Below are 17,811 nucleotides of genomic sequence, written 5' to 3'. Positions count from 1 at the left end.
GCATGGAGTGCGCTGCCCGTGGGAGTGGTAGAGTCGGAATCATTGGCGACCTTTAAGCGGCATTTGGATAGGTACATGGATGGGTACTTAATCTAGGTTAGAAGTTCGGCACAACATCGTGGGCCGAAGGGCCTGTTCTGGGCTGTATTGTTCTATGTTCTATGTTCTAGAACAATAGCCAACCTACTGGACATACAGAACAGGTTAAGATGGAATGTAATTAAATTCTTCTTTAGAAAAACCGCATTGAAGATGCGGTGAGGATAAGCTTGTAATCAGGTGTAAGACAGCCTTCAGTCGCTGTGGTTCTGTTCGCCGAGCTGGAAGTTTTTGTTGCAAACGTTTCGTCCCCTGGCTAGGCGACATCATCAGTGCTTGGGAGTCTCCTGCGAAGCGCTTCTTTGATGTTTCCTCCGGTGTCCTGTTTTCTGTTCTGTATGCCCAGTAGGTTGGCTATTGGACATACAGAACAATAGCCAACCTACTGGACATACAGAACAGAAAACAGGACGCTGAACCTATCAACAAAGACGGCATACTTAAACTACTGGACTTGTGCCTCACAACACACTTCACATTCAACAACCAGATATACGAACAAATCAACGGAACACCCATGGGATCACCAATCTCGGGACTCATAGCAGAGGCAGTTATGCAAAGGTTAGAACAAACAGTCCTACCACAAATTCAACCCAAACTCTGGGTCAGACACGTTTGTAATCATTAAAAACACGGAAATAGAAAAAACACACCGGATCATCAACGCCACACTCACAGGAATCCGATTCACGAGAGAAGAAGAAAAGGATAGCCAATTCCCATTCCTAGACATGATGGTACAGAGAACACCGAACGGAGAATTCACTACAAGGGTATACAGGAAAGCCACACACACAGACCAAGTCCTAAACTATGAAAGCAACCACCCCAACACACACAAACGAAGCTGCATCAGGACACTATTCAAAAGGGCCACAACACACTGCAGTACATCAGAACTGCAAAAAGAAGAAGAGGAACACCTATACAAGGTACTCGCCAAAAATGGATACCCGCGCAACTTCATCAACAGATACCTAAGAGAAAGACCACGGAACGAGGACATACCACAACAAAAAGAATTAGCCACATTACCATACATCAGGAGCATCTCGGAACTGACAGCCAGACTACTGAGACCCCTAGGACTCATAACGGCACACAAACCAACAGCCACGCTCAGACAACAACTCACCAGAACGAAGGACCCGATACCCAACATGAGCAAAACTAATACCATGCAAGGACTGCACAAAACACTATATAGGACAAACAGGAAGACAGCTAACAAGCCGCATACATGAACATCAACTAGCCACGAAACAACACGACCAGCTATCCTTAGTAGCCACACACGCAGACAACAAGCAACATGAATTCGACTGGGACAACACTACTATCATAGGGAAAGCCAGACAGAGAACAGCCAGGGAATTCCTAGAAGCATGGCATTCATCCACAAACTCCATCAACAAACACATCGACCTGGACCCAATATACCAACCACTACAGCGGACAGCTGAAACTGACAACCGGAAGCGGCAGGGACAGACCACTATTCACACCGGAGGAAACATCAAAGAAGCGCTTCGCAGGAGGCTCCCAAGCACTGATGATGTCGCCTAGCCAGGGGACGAAACGTTTGCAACAAAAACTTCCAGCTCGGCAAACACAACCACAGTGACTGAAGGCTGTCTTGCACCTGATTACAAGCTTATCCTCACCGCATCTTCAATGCGGTTTTTCTAAAGAAGAATTTAATTACATTCCATCTTAACCTAGTTTATTTCTTCACAGATACTGATAGACCTGTTGAGTTTTGCCAGCACTTACTACTTTTATTTCACTTGGCTTCAGCAGAATCACTACTAATACAAATACGATTAATATCCTTGAATAATTCAGTTACCTCGATTGTTCCTTTTATTATTAGGAAGCTCATTTGGATTGGTGGACTGTTGCCAGTGGTGTTCCACAGGGGTTGGTACTGAGTCCACTTTAGTTTGTCCTTTATATATTTGGATGAGAACTTAGGGGGGGATGGCTATTAAGTTTGTGGTTGAGACCACAATCAGTGGTATAGTGGATAGAGAAGAAGGTTATCTAAGATTACAAAGAGATATTGATCAACTGGGTCAATGGGCTGAGGAGTAGCAGTTGGAGTTTAATGTGGAAAAATGAGAGGTATTGCATTTTGATAAAACAAACAAGGGCAGGATTTGTACAATTAATGGCAGGGCCCTGGATAATGTTGTAGAACAGAGAAACCTAGGAGTTTAAGTACATAGTTCTTTGAAATTTGCATGACATGTAGACAGGGTGGTTAAGGTGGTGTTTACCATGCTTGCCTTTACTGCTCAAACATCTGAGGATAGGAGTTGGGACATCATATTGAGTACTTTGGTGAGGCTTCTTGAGTTCAATATACAATTCTGGTTGCCCTGATATAGGAAGAATATTAAATTTGAGCAGGTTTCGAAAGGATTTACCAGAAATGGAAGCCTGAGGTATAGAGAACAGTTGGATAGGCTGGGACTTCTTTCTTGAGCATAGGAGGATGAGAGGTGACCTTGTCGAGGTTTATAAAATCAGGAGGGACATAGATAAGGTGCATAGCAAGGATCTTTTCCCAAGGGTGAGTGTTCAAAACTAGAGGACATTTTTTAAGATGACAGGAAAAAACTTAAAGGTTTTGGGGGCTAACTTTTTTTAAAAAACACAGTAGTTCTTATGTGGAATGCTAGAGGAAGTGGTGGATGCGGGTACAATTCCAACATTTAAAAGACATTTCAATTTGGGAGGGATATGGGCCAAATATATGGTTTGTTTTGGGAACTTGTTCAGCGTGGACTATTTGGACTGAAGGGTCTGTTTCATACTGGACAGCTATGACGCTAAAAGCTAACTTCACAATGCAGAAAAGACAGGGTAATTGCGATTTTTGTGAAGATTTGTAGCTCAGGTTGTGGTTCAAGTTGCAAGTTTGATCACTGAGCTGAAAGGTTTGTTCTCAGACGTTTCATCACCACGCTAGGTATCATCATCTGTAAGCCTCCGTTGAAGCGTTGGTATACTGTCCCGCTTTTACTTATGTGCCTTGGTTTGTTGTGGTGGGTGATATCACTTCCAGTTCTTTTGCTAATAGGTTTTGGGTACAAGTCGCCCTCCTCTACTACAGCCCTACCAAACAGAGCTCTAATCTCAAAACTAGCTTGATACCCTGTTGCACTTACTTTCATCCAAAACCACTGAAGTTGTGACCGCCTCTATTTCAGTGAGACAGGTCCCCTGTCAAGTCAATGATATATCCACATAAAATAGATTTTCAACTTCAGCCATGGTATGCTGGAAATTCACATATCCAATACATCAAAATTATCTCAAATGCTTTCCTTCTCCATTCCTATATTTTATTTCCTGGTGTGTCCACTTCGGAAAGGCAAAAGTTGCCCAAAAATGGCCTGACCAAAATACTAATAGTACATTCAAAGTGTATCCAAATGAACACCAGCACATGAATGGAGTAGAAGGTGGAGAAGTGTATATTTCTTCGAATTAGAATCCCTACAGCATGGAAACAGACCCTTTGGCCCAACAAGTCCACACCGACCCTTCAAAGAGCAACCGACCCAGACTCACTCCCCCACGCCACCATCCCACATTTACCCCTGACTAATGCACCTAACCTACACATCCCTGAACACTATGGGCAATTTAGCATGGCCAATTCCCCTGATCTGCATATCTCTGGACTGTGGGAGGAAACCCACGCAGACACGAGGAGAGTGTGCAAACTCCACACAGACAGTCACCAGATGTTGTAATTGAACCCGGGTCCCTGGCACTGAGAGACAGCAATGCTAATCACTGAACCACTGTGCCATAAGACCATAAGACATAGGAGTGGAAGTACGGTCATTCGGCCCATCGAGTCCACTCTGCCAATTAATCATGGCTGATGGGCATTTCAACTCCACTTACCAGCATTCGCCCCGTAGCCCTTAATTCCTTGTGACATCAAGAATTTATCAATTTCTGTCTTGAAGACAATTAGCGTCCCGGCCTCCACTGCACTCCGCGGCAATGAATTCCACAGGCCTACCACTCTCTGGCTGAAGAAACGTCTCCGCATTTCTGTTCTGAATTGACCCCCTCTAATTTTAAGGCTGTGCCCACGGGCCCTAGTCTCCCCACCTAACGGAAACAATTTCTTAGCGTCCACCCTTTCCAAGCCATGTATTATCTTGTAAGTTACTATTAGATCTCCCCTGAACCTTCTAAACTCCAATGAATACAATCCCAGGATCCTTAGCCGTTCCTCGTATGTTAGACCTATCATTCCAGGGATCATCCGTGAGAATCTCCGCTGGACATGCTCCAGTGCCAGTATATCCCTCCTGAGGTATGGGGCCCAAAACTAGACATAGTACTCCAAATGGGGCCTAACCAGAGCTTTATAAAGTCTCAGTAGCACATCGCTGCTTTTATATTCCAACCCTCTTGAGATAAATGACAACATTGCATTCGCTTTCTTAATCACGGATTCAACCTGCATGTTTACCTTTAGAGAATCCTCGACTAGCACTCCCAGATCCCTTTGTACTTTGGCTTTATGAATTTTCTCACCGTTTAGAAAGTAGTCCATGCTTGTATTCTTTGCTCACATTGAACTTCATCAGCCATTTCCTGGACCACTGTCCCAAACTGTCTAGATCCTTCTGCAGCCTCCCCACTTCCTCAGTACTACCAGCCTGCCCACCTATCTTCGTATCATCGGCAAACTTCGCTGGAATGCCCCCAGTCCCTTCATCCAGATCATTAATATATAACGTGAACAGCTGTGGCCCCAACACTGAACCCTGTGGGACACCGCTTGTCACCGGCTGCCATTCCGAAAAAGAACCTCTTATCCCAACTCTCGGCCTTCTGTCAGACAGCCAATTCTCAATCCATGCCAGTAGCTTACCTCGAACACCATGGGCCCTCACCTTACTCAGCAGCCTCTCGTGTGGCACCTTTTCAAAGGCCTTTTGGAAGTCCAGATAGACTACATCCACTGGGTTTCCCTGGTCTAACCTACTTGTCACCTCTTCAAAAGAATTCTAACAGGTTTGTCAGGCACGGGCTCCCCTTACTAAATCCATGTTGACTTGTTCTAATCTGAGGAGTAAGAGAGGACTGCAGATGCTGGAGATCAGAGCTGAAAATGTGTTGCTGGAAAAGTGCAGCAGGTCAGGCAGCATTCAAGGAGCAGGAGAATCGACGTTTCGGGCATGAGCCCTTCTTTAGGAATTTCCAGCAACACATTTTCAGCTTGTTCTAATCCGACCCTGCTCTTCCAAGAATTTAGAAATCTCATCCTTAACGATGGATTCTAGAATTTTACCAACAACTGAGGTTAGGCTAATTGGCCTATAATTTTCCATCTTTTGTCTTGATCCTTTCTTGAACAATGGGGTTACAACAGTGATCTTCCAATCATCCGGGACTTTCCCTGACTCCAGTGACTTTTGAAAGAGCTCAACCAACGCCTCCACTATTTCCTCAGCCACCTCCCTCAGAACTCTAGGATGTAGCCCATCAGGGCCAGGAGATGTGTCAATTTTTAGACTTTTTAGCTTTTCTAGCACACACTCTTTTGTAATGGCAACCATACTCAACTCAGCCCCTGACTCCCTTTAATTGTTGGGATATTACTCATGTCTTCCACTGTGAAGATTGACGCAAAGTAATTATTAAGTTCTCCAACTATTTCCTTATCTCCCATCACTAGCCTTCCAGCATCAGTTTGAAGTGATCCAATGTCTACTTTTGCCTGTCGTTTATGTATTGAAAGAAACTTTTACTATCACTTCTAATATTACTGGCTAGCCTACCTTCATATTTGATCCTCTCCTTCCTTATTTCTCTCTTTGTTATCCTCTGCCACATATGTTCCACCTCATAGTAAGTTGCACTTAGACGCATTTGCAATAATTAAGCATGTGTGCACGAGTATTTGAACAGATGTATACTTCAAATAAGAGCACCTCAGACATTAACTCCATGTGCTGTCCAGATGACCTAAAGAACCACAGAATCTTTCAGCAGCAGCTCATAAATATGCCCTGCAAAAGTAGCAAAAATACAGCCAAGCCACCCCAAATGTTTGTAAACTAATCTGCAACCAACCTTTTCATTCATAGTTTTGTGGTTTTTCTTAGTTTTCTTCAAAAACTGTTTTAAGCTTCCTGATGACATGTATTCCGTTATAAATATAACCTGCAGGAACATAAATATACATTAATAATCCCTTCAGCAACTCCAAATATTTTTAGCAAATGTGCTTTCAATACAAAACTTAATTCCCATCATTTAGCTTTTGTCTCCCAAATCTCTGGGATTTGAGCTACAGGGAGAGGCTGAACAGGCTGGGGATGTTTTCCCTGGAGAGTCAGAGGCTAAAGGGTGACCTTGTAGAGGTTTACAAAATTATGAGGGGCATGGATAGGGTAAATAGGCAAAGTCTTTTCCCTGGGGTCAGGGAGTCCAGAACTAGAGGGCATAGGTTTAGGGTGAGAGGGGAAAGATATAAAAGAGACCTCAGGGNCTGTTTCCACGCTGTACATCTCTAGGACTCTGATACAATAAAAAAAAATTCTTTACTGCAATGGATGCAAATTAAGGTGGCTTAATTTTCCTTTGTATTCAATGGACTTTGACTACTTTGCTTCTATTATATTCTTAAATATTTTTTTTCAATATTAACCATAAGGTAGCATGTTTGGAACTGTTAAACATTTCTTAATCATGAAATATCTGCACACTAAGGACTGAAAAAAATTCAGCCAAAGATTGATCAGTCACAAGTATAAAAAAAGTCTATGTAACAATTTTAAAATTTCATATTAGATACTGGAAAAATAATTGTCAGGTCGAGTAACAAAAACATCAATCAGCATCAAGACAGCTTACCCTTGCTTTATTTTCTTTCACATCTGCCCAATACTTGTGAAATTTCACAATGTTCAGGTGCTCCAGCTGGATGAGATTGTCAAAGACAGCCTTTACCTTATCCTAAGAAACAAAAGTACACTCATCAGAATGGTAACAAGTTTGATTTATGCCTTTACCACTTTTCCAAAATTGAAAGGAGCGCGGAAAGGAAAAGTCTAGTCGTTAGAAACTGCTTGGACATTCCATGTAAAATCATTTAAAGCTTGAGACCTAAATTTTTTTAATGATTTAAAAATTCTTGCAATGATCTTGCAATTCTTACAATGATACTTAACTTCAAAAGAAAAACCAACACCCAGTCCTCATCATCCACAAGGGATAGGACACTGACTTCACATGGTTAACAATAAACCAGACAATAAATGCAGATATCACTCCTATACACCATGAAGAACCGCAAAATTGGTTGACCAAGGTAGAACGTATGAGATAATGGGAAAGAGACAGAAATGCAATCTGTGGCCAACCTCATGAGTGTGTGGATCCATGAATAGCATATCAATGGATAATGAGGACTGAGTGTATTAAAGTTAACAAATGCAGGAACAATCATTAGCTTTTCATATTTAAATATTTGAGTGTTATCTTCACCTCTTGCAGTTTAAAATTTTTTCTTTCTGAGAACTGGACTTCATTCCACACAACTTCTACTCCCTCCTCTGTGTCCATTGCCAGGTATGCACTGTCAATCCCAGGAACATTGCGTTGATTCACCTAGAATTAAAAAAAAGATAAAATTAAAATCAATGTAATTTCCTTTGAAAAAAACTTCATAACTTTGGTACTATACTTGAATCAAATAGTGAAACTCTGACCTCAAATGCAGTTCAGAATTTCAACCCAAATTAAGATCCAAATGCAGTCAGTTTTGATGGTCTTGCATATTTTTAACTGCCCTTCAGACGAGGCTTCAAAATGAGCCTCAGGTTTGCCTAGATAGTTCAGTTCAGTTTAACCCAATCCTTGGAATATAAACACTTCTGTGAGATATTTCATGGAGCACATAAGGAATTATTTTCAACACAAGATATAGAAGAATGACTTTCTCAATTTTTGTTAAATATTTCCATTCCTTTATTGAGCAAAGAAAAAATCTCAGGATCTAGCAGAAAAGAAATACACCGATGGTGATCATTGGTTTAAAAAAATGATTTTCCTCAATTAATTCCTTCAAAAATCCCCAAAATATATCAATGGACTTTTCTTTTGCATTGTTGTAATGAAGTTTAAAAGATGGTTACATTTTTGGAATGGTGCCTTTTAAGGTCAAATGACCTATTCTGAAGCAAGCCTGGTTAGTTTAATTGCCACCGATTAAAGATCATCCAAAGTGCTAGGGAAGTGGTGCAAAGTGTTCACACATGGAGATAATAGCCACAGTCTACATCTTGAGAGAGGCCAGACTGACAGTCTAAGGTCCCAGAGAGAAAAAAAAAGTTAAGAATGTCAGGTTGTAAGCAGTTGTGCACAAAATTGTCCATTTACTTCTGAGCTGAGAAAGAGTTTCTAGTATAACTGATCACTATTTCGACCTGAATACAAAGGTCATGCAATTCACGCTACTATGAAGATGGGTGTTGAGTGAAGGGTTTTTGAAGATGCTCGAGGTTCCACCGACAGTCCAAAAATGTGCAGGTTAGGTGGATCGGCCATGCTAAATTGCCCATAATGTACATGCTATGTTGATTATTTACAGGAAATGCAGGGTTACAGGGATACAGTAGGGACACTGGTCTGGGTCTGATCTTTGGAGGGTTGGTATGGAGTCAATGGGCTCAATGTCCTTTGTCCACATTGTCAGGATTCTATGATTCAATATTCCTGAAACACTCAAGTCAGTCAGTCTTAGGATTTGGGGGACAAAAAAAAAAACCAGCAGCTACAGGTAGCGAGACACAGCATAAATGGAGAATAGTAGAGACAAGTGATGTTAAGAGGGGAATCAAGTTTAACGAACAGCGTTATCTACCGTCAAGAGAAATTAATTATGATACCAAAATGACAACTTACATTATAGCAATGTAATCTGGTAAAACAATGTCTCTAACCCAATGTTAATCAGAAATGCAATAGCAATTCTTTGTGCAGTGTTAACCTTAGGTGCACATGTATATTTAATAGCAAACAAATTATATGCTTCATTAATGATGTAAGAAGCCATTAATGAAGAATGTGGCAATACTCTTTTCCCTAATTGCAATTAACCTCACATACACCCTGTGACTTGGATTTTCAAATATTGCTTCAAAGTACACAGACTTTGCAAGAGTGTGTCGAAAATAAAATCCAAGGGGCACTATCAATTATGTTAAGAAAAGATGGTTACAATAATAAAAGATACAGACTTATCTCCAGAGTTTCATTATAGCAACTTCAGAGAACTGTGCAGAAGTTACTTTGGGGAAAGTTTTGGGTCTGGAAGGTCTGCACAACTCAAATTACTGTGACATTTCTTTATGTGGTTAAATTGGAATCAATATTTTATGACTAAGTGCTTAGCAGGTAGGCATAGATTACAAAACATCACTTTCCATCAGTACGTTCATCCTGTTAGCACAGAGCAAAAATGTGAATTTCAAAAATTAAACATGGTTACCGAAACAGTGGTTTTAAATAAAGTTGATATGCACTGAATTAGATAAAAGTTAAGCCATTCAGTTGCCTAGATGTTCAGGGCAGCACAGTGGCTAGCACTGCTGCCTCACAGAGCCAGGGACCCGGGTTCAATTTCCACCTCGGGCGACTGTCTGTGTGGAGTTTGCACTTTCTCCTTGTCTGCGTGGGTTTCCTCCGGGTGCTCCGGTTTCCTCCCACAATCCAAAGATACGTGGGTCAGGTGAATTGGCCATGCTAAAAATTGCCCAGAGTGTCAGGTGCATTAGTTAGGGGTAAATAGAGGGTGGGGGAATGGTCTGCGAAGGTTACTCTTCAAAGGGTTGGTGTGGACATGTTGGGCCGAAGGGCCTGTTTCCATTCTGTAGGGAATCTAATCTAATAGTAATAGCATCAGGAGTGTACGGCACAAAAACTCACCTACGCCGATCAGATATCCTAATTTAATCTATTCACATTTGACAGCACTTGGCTCAAATCCCTGTCAACCCTACTTATTCATATTGCCATCCAGATGTTCTAATTGTTTCAGCCTCCACCACTTCCTCTGGCAGCTCATTCCATACAAGCACCACCTCCTGCGTGAAAATGTTACCCTTAAGTCCCTTTTAAATCTTTCCCCTCTCACCTTAAACCTACGCTCTCTAGTTCTGGAATCCCCAACCCCAGGGAAAAGACCTTGTCTATTTATCCTATCCATGCCCCTCACGATTTTATAAACCTCTATAAAGATCACCCCTCAGCCTCCGATGCTCCAGGGAAAACAGCCCCAGCATATTCAGCCTCTCCCTACAGATGAAACTAGTTTTGGATCAACTGCATTTTTTGCCACCACAAACTGTGTTCCCTTGATAATGTCTCCCTGCCCCTCCCAGTCACAGGTCACAAACTGAACTACATATTAACATAGAAAAGAGGAAAAAAGAGAAGGCTATTCAGTCCTTCAAGCCCTGCCATTCCATATGATCACAGCTGATTATCCTGTTCCTGTTTTTGCTCCATACTCTTTGATCCGTTTAACATGAAGATAGAAATCTAACTCCTTCAAAACATTCCATGTTTTGGCCTCAACAACCTAGGTGGAGAAATTTCTCATCTCAGTCCCAAGCGATCTATCCCATATCCTTAATCTATAACCTCTGGTTTTGGACTCCCTGATCATCAGGAATCCTGTCTTGTGTTTACCCTGTCTAGTCCTGTTAAAATGTTTATAGATTTTTATGGGGTACTGTAATGGTAAAAGATTAAATTGGACTCTCTGGACATTAATGCGATATTAAAATGTTAAACTGCAGTAGCTGAACATCCTGGAAGTGGATGGGGATAACATCCATGCAGCAATGCGGATGACTCCCACTCCATTTAGACAGTCATTTGCTACTACTTCCCTACTATTATCAAATTAACTACCAATCATTCAGCCCTTCCATTCAGAGAAATATGTTTTATAGCCATCTCCCGAAGCCACGACATATCACACCTATATTTTCTTGGGGAAATAACAGTCGGGAAATCGGTCGCATAACTATTCCCCTGGATTAGGGCATTTACATTATCTGAGGATGACCACAGCCTGGGGTAACGTGATTATGGTGGGTGAGGGTTGTGGCCAGAATACCTGCAAGCCTTACCAACTGACTTGTATAAAGGGGATGGGTTTTCTTTGTTCAGGGCCTCTATTGACTCTACTTCACATGCCTACGAGAAGGGTCAAAGGGGTCACCTAGCTTGTACAGTCTCTAATAAACTTTAACTGTTTGCAGAAGCTGATGTGTGCAAATTGCATCTCCTGTGTGAAAACCCAGAAAAGACCCTAACAATACTCAATTTCCAAACTCAATCGAATCTAATTCTAACCGATCCAGTGCAGTCATCTCAGGAATCCATCTCGTGGGCGGCACGGTGGCACAGTGGTTAGCACTGCTGCCTCACAGCGTCAGACACCTGGGTTCAATTCCCGCCTCAGGCACCATCTTTGGATGGTGGGAGATGTGCAGGGTCAGGTGAATTGGCCATACTAAATTGCCTGTAGGTGTTAGGTAAGGGGTAAATGTAGGGGTATGGGTGGGTTTCGCTTCGGCGGGTCGGTGTGGACTTGTTGGGCCGAAGGGCCTGTTTCCACACTGTAATCTAATCTAATCTAATCTAATCTTAGTAAACCTTTACTGCAGAAGCAAGCTGTTCAACCCTTCAAGTCTGTTCGGCCATTCACTGAGATCATGGCTAATCTGTGGCCAAACTCCCATAATTCTTGCCCTTGACTCATATCCCTTAATACCTTTGCTTAACAAAACAATTATCTTAGATTTAAAACTGATTTACAACTGATCTAGCATCCACTGCCATTTTGGAAGAGCGTTCCAAACGTCTGCCAAACATTGCGTGCGTAGAAGTGCTTCCTAACATTTCGCAAGTGGTCTGGCCCTAATTCTCTGAGAATGCCCTGTAGTTCAAGAATTTTCCATCCAATGCAAATAGTTTAACTACCTTATCTTTTCCTGTTAAGATCTTGAAGGCATTAATCATATCAAATCTTAAAATTTCTAAATTATAGAGAATCCCCTTTATAGTCATATCGTTCTTCCCCAGAAAAGGGCACCAAATCTAGCTTGGAACCAATTCTCTTCAGCAGAACTGCCAACTTCCACCTTTGCTTGCAATGGCTCCTACCTCAGCCCACATTTCTCAAACCTTTAACCAAACCTTCATCACATTTGGTCGACTATTTCAATGTTTTCGGTCTCAATCTCCTATTAGCTACACTAAGTAAAACCAGCTCAACAAAAATCCTACTACTCACATCTTAAGTCCTGCCTCTCCATCACCTCTGGTTGACCTACAACTCATTTCTGGCCCTTCACCAACACAATTTAAAATTCTTGCCTTCATGCTGAAGACTCTTTACAGGATCACTCCTCATTTCCAACACTGATATTGCAAACCTGCCCCAAAGCATCCAGTCTAATCCTAGATATTGGTAGCCACACCTTCAGTTCAATACTTGAGAAATTTCCCATGAACTCTTGTGTCCAAAAGTTTCCATAATTTAAACAAGACTAGATTTGTAGAAGGTAGTTCGGAGTTGACCTAATACCACAAAAACTGGCTAACAAAATTCAAGTTCATGAAATAGGACAATGTCAGTTTGGGTACATGCATTCTACTTTATAACTGTTTACACATAAAATTACATGTCTTAGTTACTGGTGTAAAGAATAAACTTTCAGAATTTGATGATAACCATCTTCCAGGCATGAAAGATAAGGATATGTTAAATTGACTGCAACAAAACAGATAAGTTGGCAGAAAGTGGGAGAAGAGGTAGGGGGAAGGTTATAAAGACCCGATGAGTTCTAAGTGAATGAGTGAAAAAAATGAAACTCATCCAGAAACTCGTGGATGGACCTTCGAGTCATATGTCTTTTGAATATTGGAATTGTACCCATCTCTTCCACTTCCTCTAGCAGCCCATTCCATAAATGCACCAGCCTCTGCGTGAAAATGTTGCCCCTCAGATTCCTTTTAAATCTTTCCACTCTCATCTTAAACCTATGCCCTCTAGTTTTGGACTCACGTGCACAGGGGAAAAGACCTTGGCTATTCACCTTACTACATACCTCATGACTTTATAAAACCTCTAATAAGGTCACCCCTCAGCCTCCGACTCTCCAGGGAAATAAGTCCCATGCAATCCAGCCTCTCCTTATAACTAAAATCTTCCAGACTCAGTAACATCCTTGTAAATATTAATAATATCCTTCCTACAGCAGTGCAACTAGAGTTGTACGCAATACTCCGAATGTGGTGTTACCAATGCCTTGTACAGCTGTAACATGACACTCCAAACCCTGTACGCCAAGCTCTGACCAATGAATGTAAGCTTGCTAAATGCCTTCTTCGGTGATGCTACTTTCAAAGAACTAAGTTCAGTACCTGCACCTTTTAGGTCTCTTTGTTCGACAACGCTGATGTCAAAGTGTGAGAGACCTTGAAAAAAGGTCCAGGAATATAAAAGCAGGAAGTCATGCTGAACCTTTAAAAAGCCCAGATCAGCCACAATTATAGTTCTGCAGTGAGTTCTGGTCACAACACTTTAGAAAGGAAAGAAGCAAGGGTTTTGAGTATATAGGGATTTTACCATATGGGGAAAGAGGGGTTTATTTAACAAGGAAACATTGAAGCAGCTGAATTGGAGAAAACATGACCAAGTGGAGACTTGATACATAACCTTAAATTTAACTGAAAGAAAAATTCCTCCCATGACCTGATGGTATAAGAACCCGACTGCAGAGATTTCAAGTTTTGGGTAACAGAGTCAGGCAGGGTATAGAAATGAGAAGTTTTAAAAATGTTTTTAAAAATTTGAATGATAATGATTTAGAATTTGTTGCCTACCAGGATGGTTGAAACATAACCTATTTCAAGAGGAATCTGGAAAGGCATTGGAGTGAAATAAACATGCAGGCCTACAAGGTCTGCACAGGAAAATGATACTGATAGGCAGGCGCAAAAGAGCCACTCAGAATTCCTCAATCCACAAAGAAAAACAATACTTCAACAATATTTTAAATAGCAAATGACTATAAATAAAAAAAAAGGCACAGACTCCAAGCCAGCTTAGTCAAATCATAGGAAAATTAAGAGATTTAGAAATTACGAGATTTCATGTCACCAACATGGAGCTTTTCCAGTGTCCAGATCAATATTATTTCCTCAACCATCACCAAAACCAAATTACAGTTACTAATCATTTATTTACTTGTAGTTTATGGCATATTTGCTCTGTGAAAACAACATTGCCTTCTTGACAATGGCCACATTTCCAAGAGACATTTGAAAATATTTTACCTTGAAGTAAAAGCAAGATTTTTTTTCACATTGTAGATGCGCACACAGTGATAGGATACTTTCACATTCACAATGAGCAATCAAATGCAATTTTATTCGGGTGGCAAACCAGAATCCAAAAAAGTTAGGGGAAAATATTGGGAATCTACCTCTTTTGTTTGGCAAAGGCCACATGGTGAAAAATCTTTTGGAGTATTTGCGACTGAAAAACATGAAGTGAATAGACACGAGTTCTTTCTGATAACAGTACCGTATTACAGAAAAAAGGGTCAGCCAAACCAAACCATTGCGAAGTTGACACAGAATGGCAATCAAAATATTTGACAAGCTAGAAATACTGACTCAACAGATAGATTGACTCCACTTATATATGGACAAAAGAACCTTGGTCAGCTTAGGTATGATTTATAATGGGTGGATGGAAAACTTTATTCCATACTAATAAACAAATTGTTTCCAATAATACATCACTAGGAGTAAAACAGACAGTTGTCAACTGACAATAGATTCAAAGCCAGAAAATACAGACGAGGTTGAAGGCTAGGTTGAATTCTGCCCCTTGCCTGACCCCATTCCCATTAGTTATGTTGAAATGCACACCAAACTAATTATGGGCATACATATTTCAATTAATCTAGGCACTCAAATAGTATGTTTTAAAACAAAAATTCAAATTATAAATATCGAAGGAAACATGAACAATTGGGAAAATTACTCTGAAATATGACAGAAGAACAAATGGTTACCTCTTCCATCATTCAATATAAAGATGCCAGATGTGTTTATTTTAGTCTTAATTCACTGGCATCGCAGAATGGGCTGGCATTTACTACCTGTACCAAATTGTCCTTGGGAAAGTGACACCAAGCTGCCTTCTTGACTGCTGCAAGTCACATGCTTTCAGTAGACCATTAGAAAGGAATCCAAGGTTTTTGAACCAGTCTCACTGAAAGAACAGCAATATATTCCAAGTCAGAATTGCGAATGGCTTGAAAGGACAGTTGCAGATGGCGTTGCTCCCATGTATCCACCACCTTTGTCCTTCTAGATGGAAGTGCTCATGGAACTGGAAGGTACTGTCTAAGGATCTTTGGTGAATTTCTGCAGTGCATCTTGTAAATGTTGCACCATTGCTACAGAGCAGTCATGGAGGGAGTGGATTGTTGTGGATGCGATATTAATCAAGCAGACTGCTTTGTCCTGGATAGTGACAAGCTTGAGAGTTGTCAGAGCTGTAGCCTTCTTGGCAAGTGGAGAATATTCCATTCTGCTGACTTCCTGCTAGATAGTGAACATGCTTTGGAGAGTCACTCCGTGCACACGCCCTAGCCCCTGACCTGTTCTTGTAGCCACAGGTCAGCTCGCCAGCACAGTTTCTAGACAATGGTAACACCCAAAATGACGATAGCGGGGGATTCAGTCATGGTAATGCCTTTGATTGACAAGATACGAGAGTCAGATTCTTTGTTGAAGATGGTACTTGTGTAGCACAAACCTTACTTTCTAATTGTCAGTCCAAGCTTGGATATTGTCCAGGCCTTACCGCATTTGGACATTAACTTATCAGAGGAGTTGCAAATGGTGCTAAGCATTATGTGATCATCTGAGAAAATCCTCATTTCTGACTTTATGATAGAGGGAAGGTAATTGATGAGACATCTGAAGATGGTTAGGCCAAAGACAAGTGGTAGGGAGCAAAGTGGAAGTGAGGTCACAATCATATCAGCTATAATCTAAATATGTTGGACTGGGGTGTACAAAGTTAAAGATCACAACACCAGATTATAGTCCAACAGGTTTATTTGGAAACACTAGCGTTCGAAGCGCTGTGCCTTTGTCAGGTACTTGTGGAGTATAAGATCATAGGATACAGAATTTATAGGAAAAAAAGTTTACAGTATGATGCAACTGAAATTATATATCGAAAAAGACCTTATTGTTTGTTAAGTATCTCATATTTTAGAATGGGCATGTTGGTTTCAGTTCTTTTATATGTAAATCCCAAAACTTTATTAAAGTTACATTCTCAAGTGAACTTTAACAATATCTGGGCCAACATGGTACTTAATACATTAAAAAGGTGTAAGATGCCCTGTGTGAGGCTGTGCCCCAATGTTCAGACTCATGCTAATCTAAAAAAGGGATTTACAGAATCTTACATGGATTCATGCAGTTTTTGAGCAAAATAAAATGTAATTCTGCGAATACAAATCCATCCCACAGACTTGTGTGCACGCGTGTACACATGGGCGTGCGCACACAGGGGAGTATGTGTGACTGAGATCAGTATATGTGTAGAAGTGTGAATGTAAAGGGGTATAGATATGTGACAGTCTCTGTCTGCGAGTGAGAGAGAGTGTGTAATGCAGTGGGGTCACCTGTAGTGTGACATGAACCCAAAGGTCCTGGTTGAGGCCATCCCCATGGGTACTGAACTTGGTTATCAGCCTCTGCTCGGCCACTTTGTGTTGTTGCCTGTCCCAAAGTCCACCTTGGAGGTCAGCCGAAGGTCTGAGGTCAAATGTCCTGGCCCGCTGAAGTGTTCTGACTGGGAGGGAACATTCTTGTCTGTTGATTGCTGTGTGGTGTCCATTGCTATAGCCTCTACTCGGTCTCACCAATGTACCATGCCTCAGGGCATCCTTGCTTGCAGCGTATGAGATAGACAGCATTGGCAGAGTCACATGAGTACCTGCCACGTACATGGTGGGAGGTACTCATGTGGGCACAGACAGCTTCACACAGGGCACCTCACACCTTAAATGCATTATCTTGGTCAACACAGCACCTATTGTTAAAGTTCACTTGAGAATGTAACTTTAAAAGGAAGTTCTGGGATTTACATATGAAAGAACTGAAGCCAACATGCCAATTCTAAAAAATGAGAGACTTCTTCAATACATTAATTTCAGTTACATCGCACTGTAAACTTTTGCTATAAATTCTGTCTCCTGTGACCTTATACTCCACTACCATCTGATGAAGGAGCAGCACTCCAAAAGCTAGTGCTTCCAAATAAACTTGGACTGTAATCTTTAAGTTAATAATCTAAATAAATTGCACAGCAGGCTCAAAGAGAACGAATGAGCCATGACTGCTCCAAATTCATACATACGTAACAGGACTAAGCCACTTAGCCAAGTGAGCCTGTGCCACAGTTCAATAAGAACCATTTTCCCACATTATCCCTACGTAACTTAATATCAACCACCAAAAGACCAATCAATGTCCATCTTTAACATATTCAAAATGACTGAGTATCCAGTCTGCTGGCATAGACAATTTCAAAGATTCACAACCCCAAGTCAAAAT

The 17,811-nt window shown here is 41.2% G+C and overlaps 1 protein-coding gene across 2 annotated transcripts in view; it reads right to left on the bottom strand.

Moving 5' to 3' along the window:
* Positions 1 to 17,811, bottom strand: part of nrbp1 (nuclear receptor binding protein 1) — a 111,379-nt gene that overhangs the window by 78,586 nt on the left and 14,982 nt on the right. For both annotated transcript variants that reach the window (XM_043695360.1, XM_043695361.1), the window contains exons 2-4: positions 7,630 to 7,752; positions 6,997 to 7,098; positions 6,214 to 6,303 (exon numbers count right to left, since the gene is read on the bottom strand). In XM_043695360.1, the coding sequence (XP_043551295.1) occupies positions 6,214 to 6,303; positions 6,997 to 7,098; positions 7,630 to 7,752 (315 nt within the window). The remainder of the gene's footprint in view (positions 1 to 6,213; positions 6,304 to 6,996; positions 7,099 to 7,629; positions 7,753 to 17,811) is intronic.

This window comes from Chiloscyllium plagiosum, chromosome 9, assembly GCF_004010195.1.
Source record: "Chiloscyllium plagiosum isolate BGI_BamShark_2017 chromosome 9, ASM401019v2, whole genome shotgun sequence".
Taxonomy (NCBI): domain Eukaryota; kingdom Metazoa; phylum Chordata; class Chondrichthyes; order Orectolobiformes; family Hemiscylliidae; genus Chiloscyllium; species Chiloscyllium plagiosum.
This window is presented reverse-complemented; position numbering and strand designations above follow the sequence as displayed.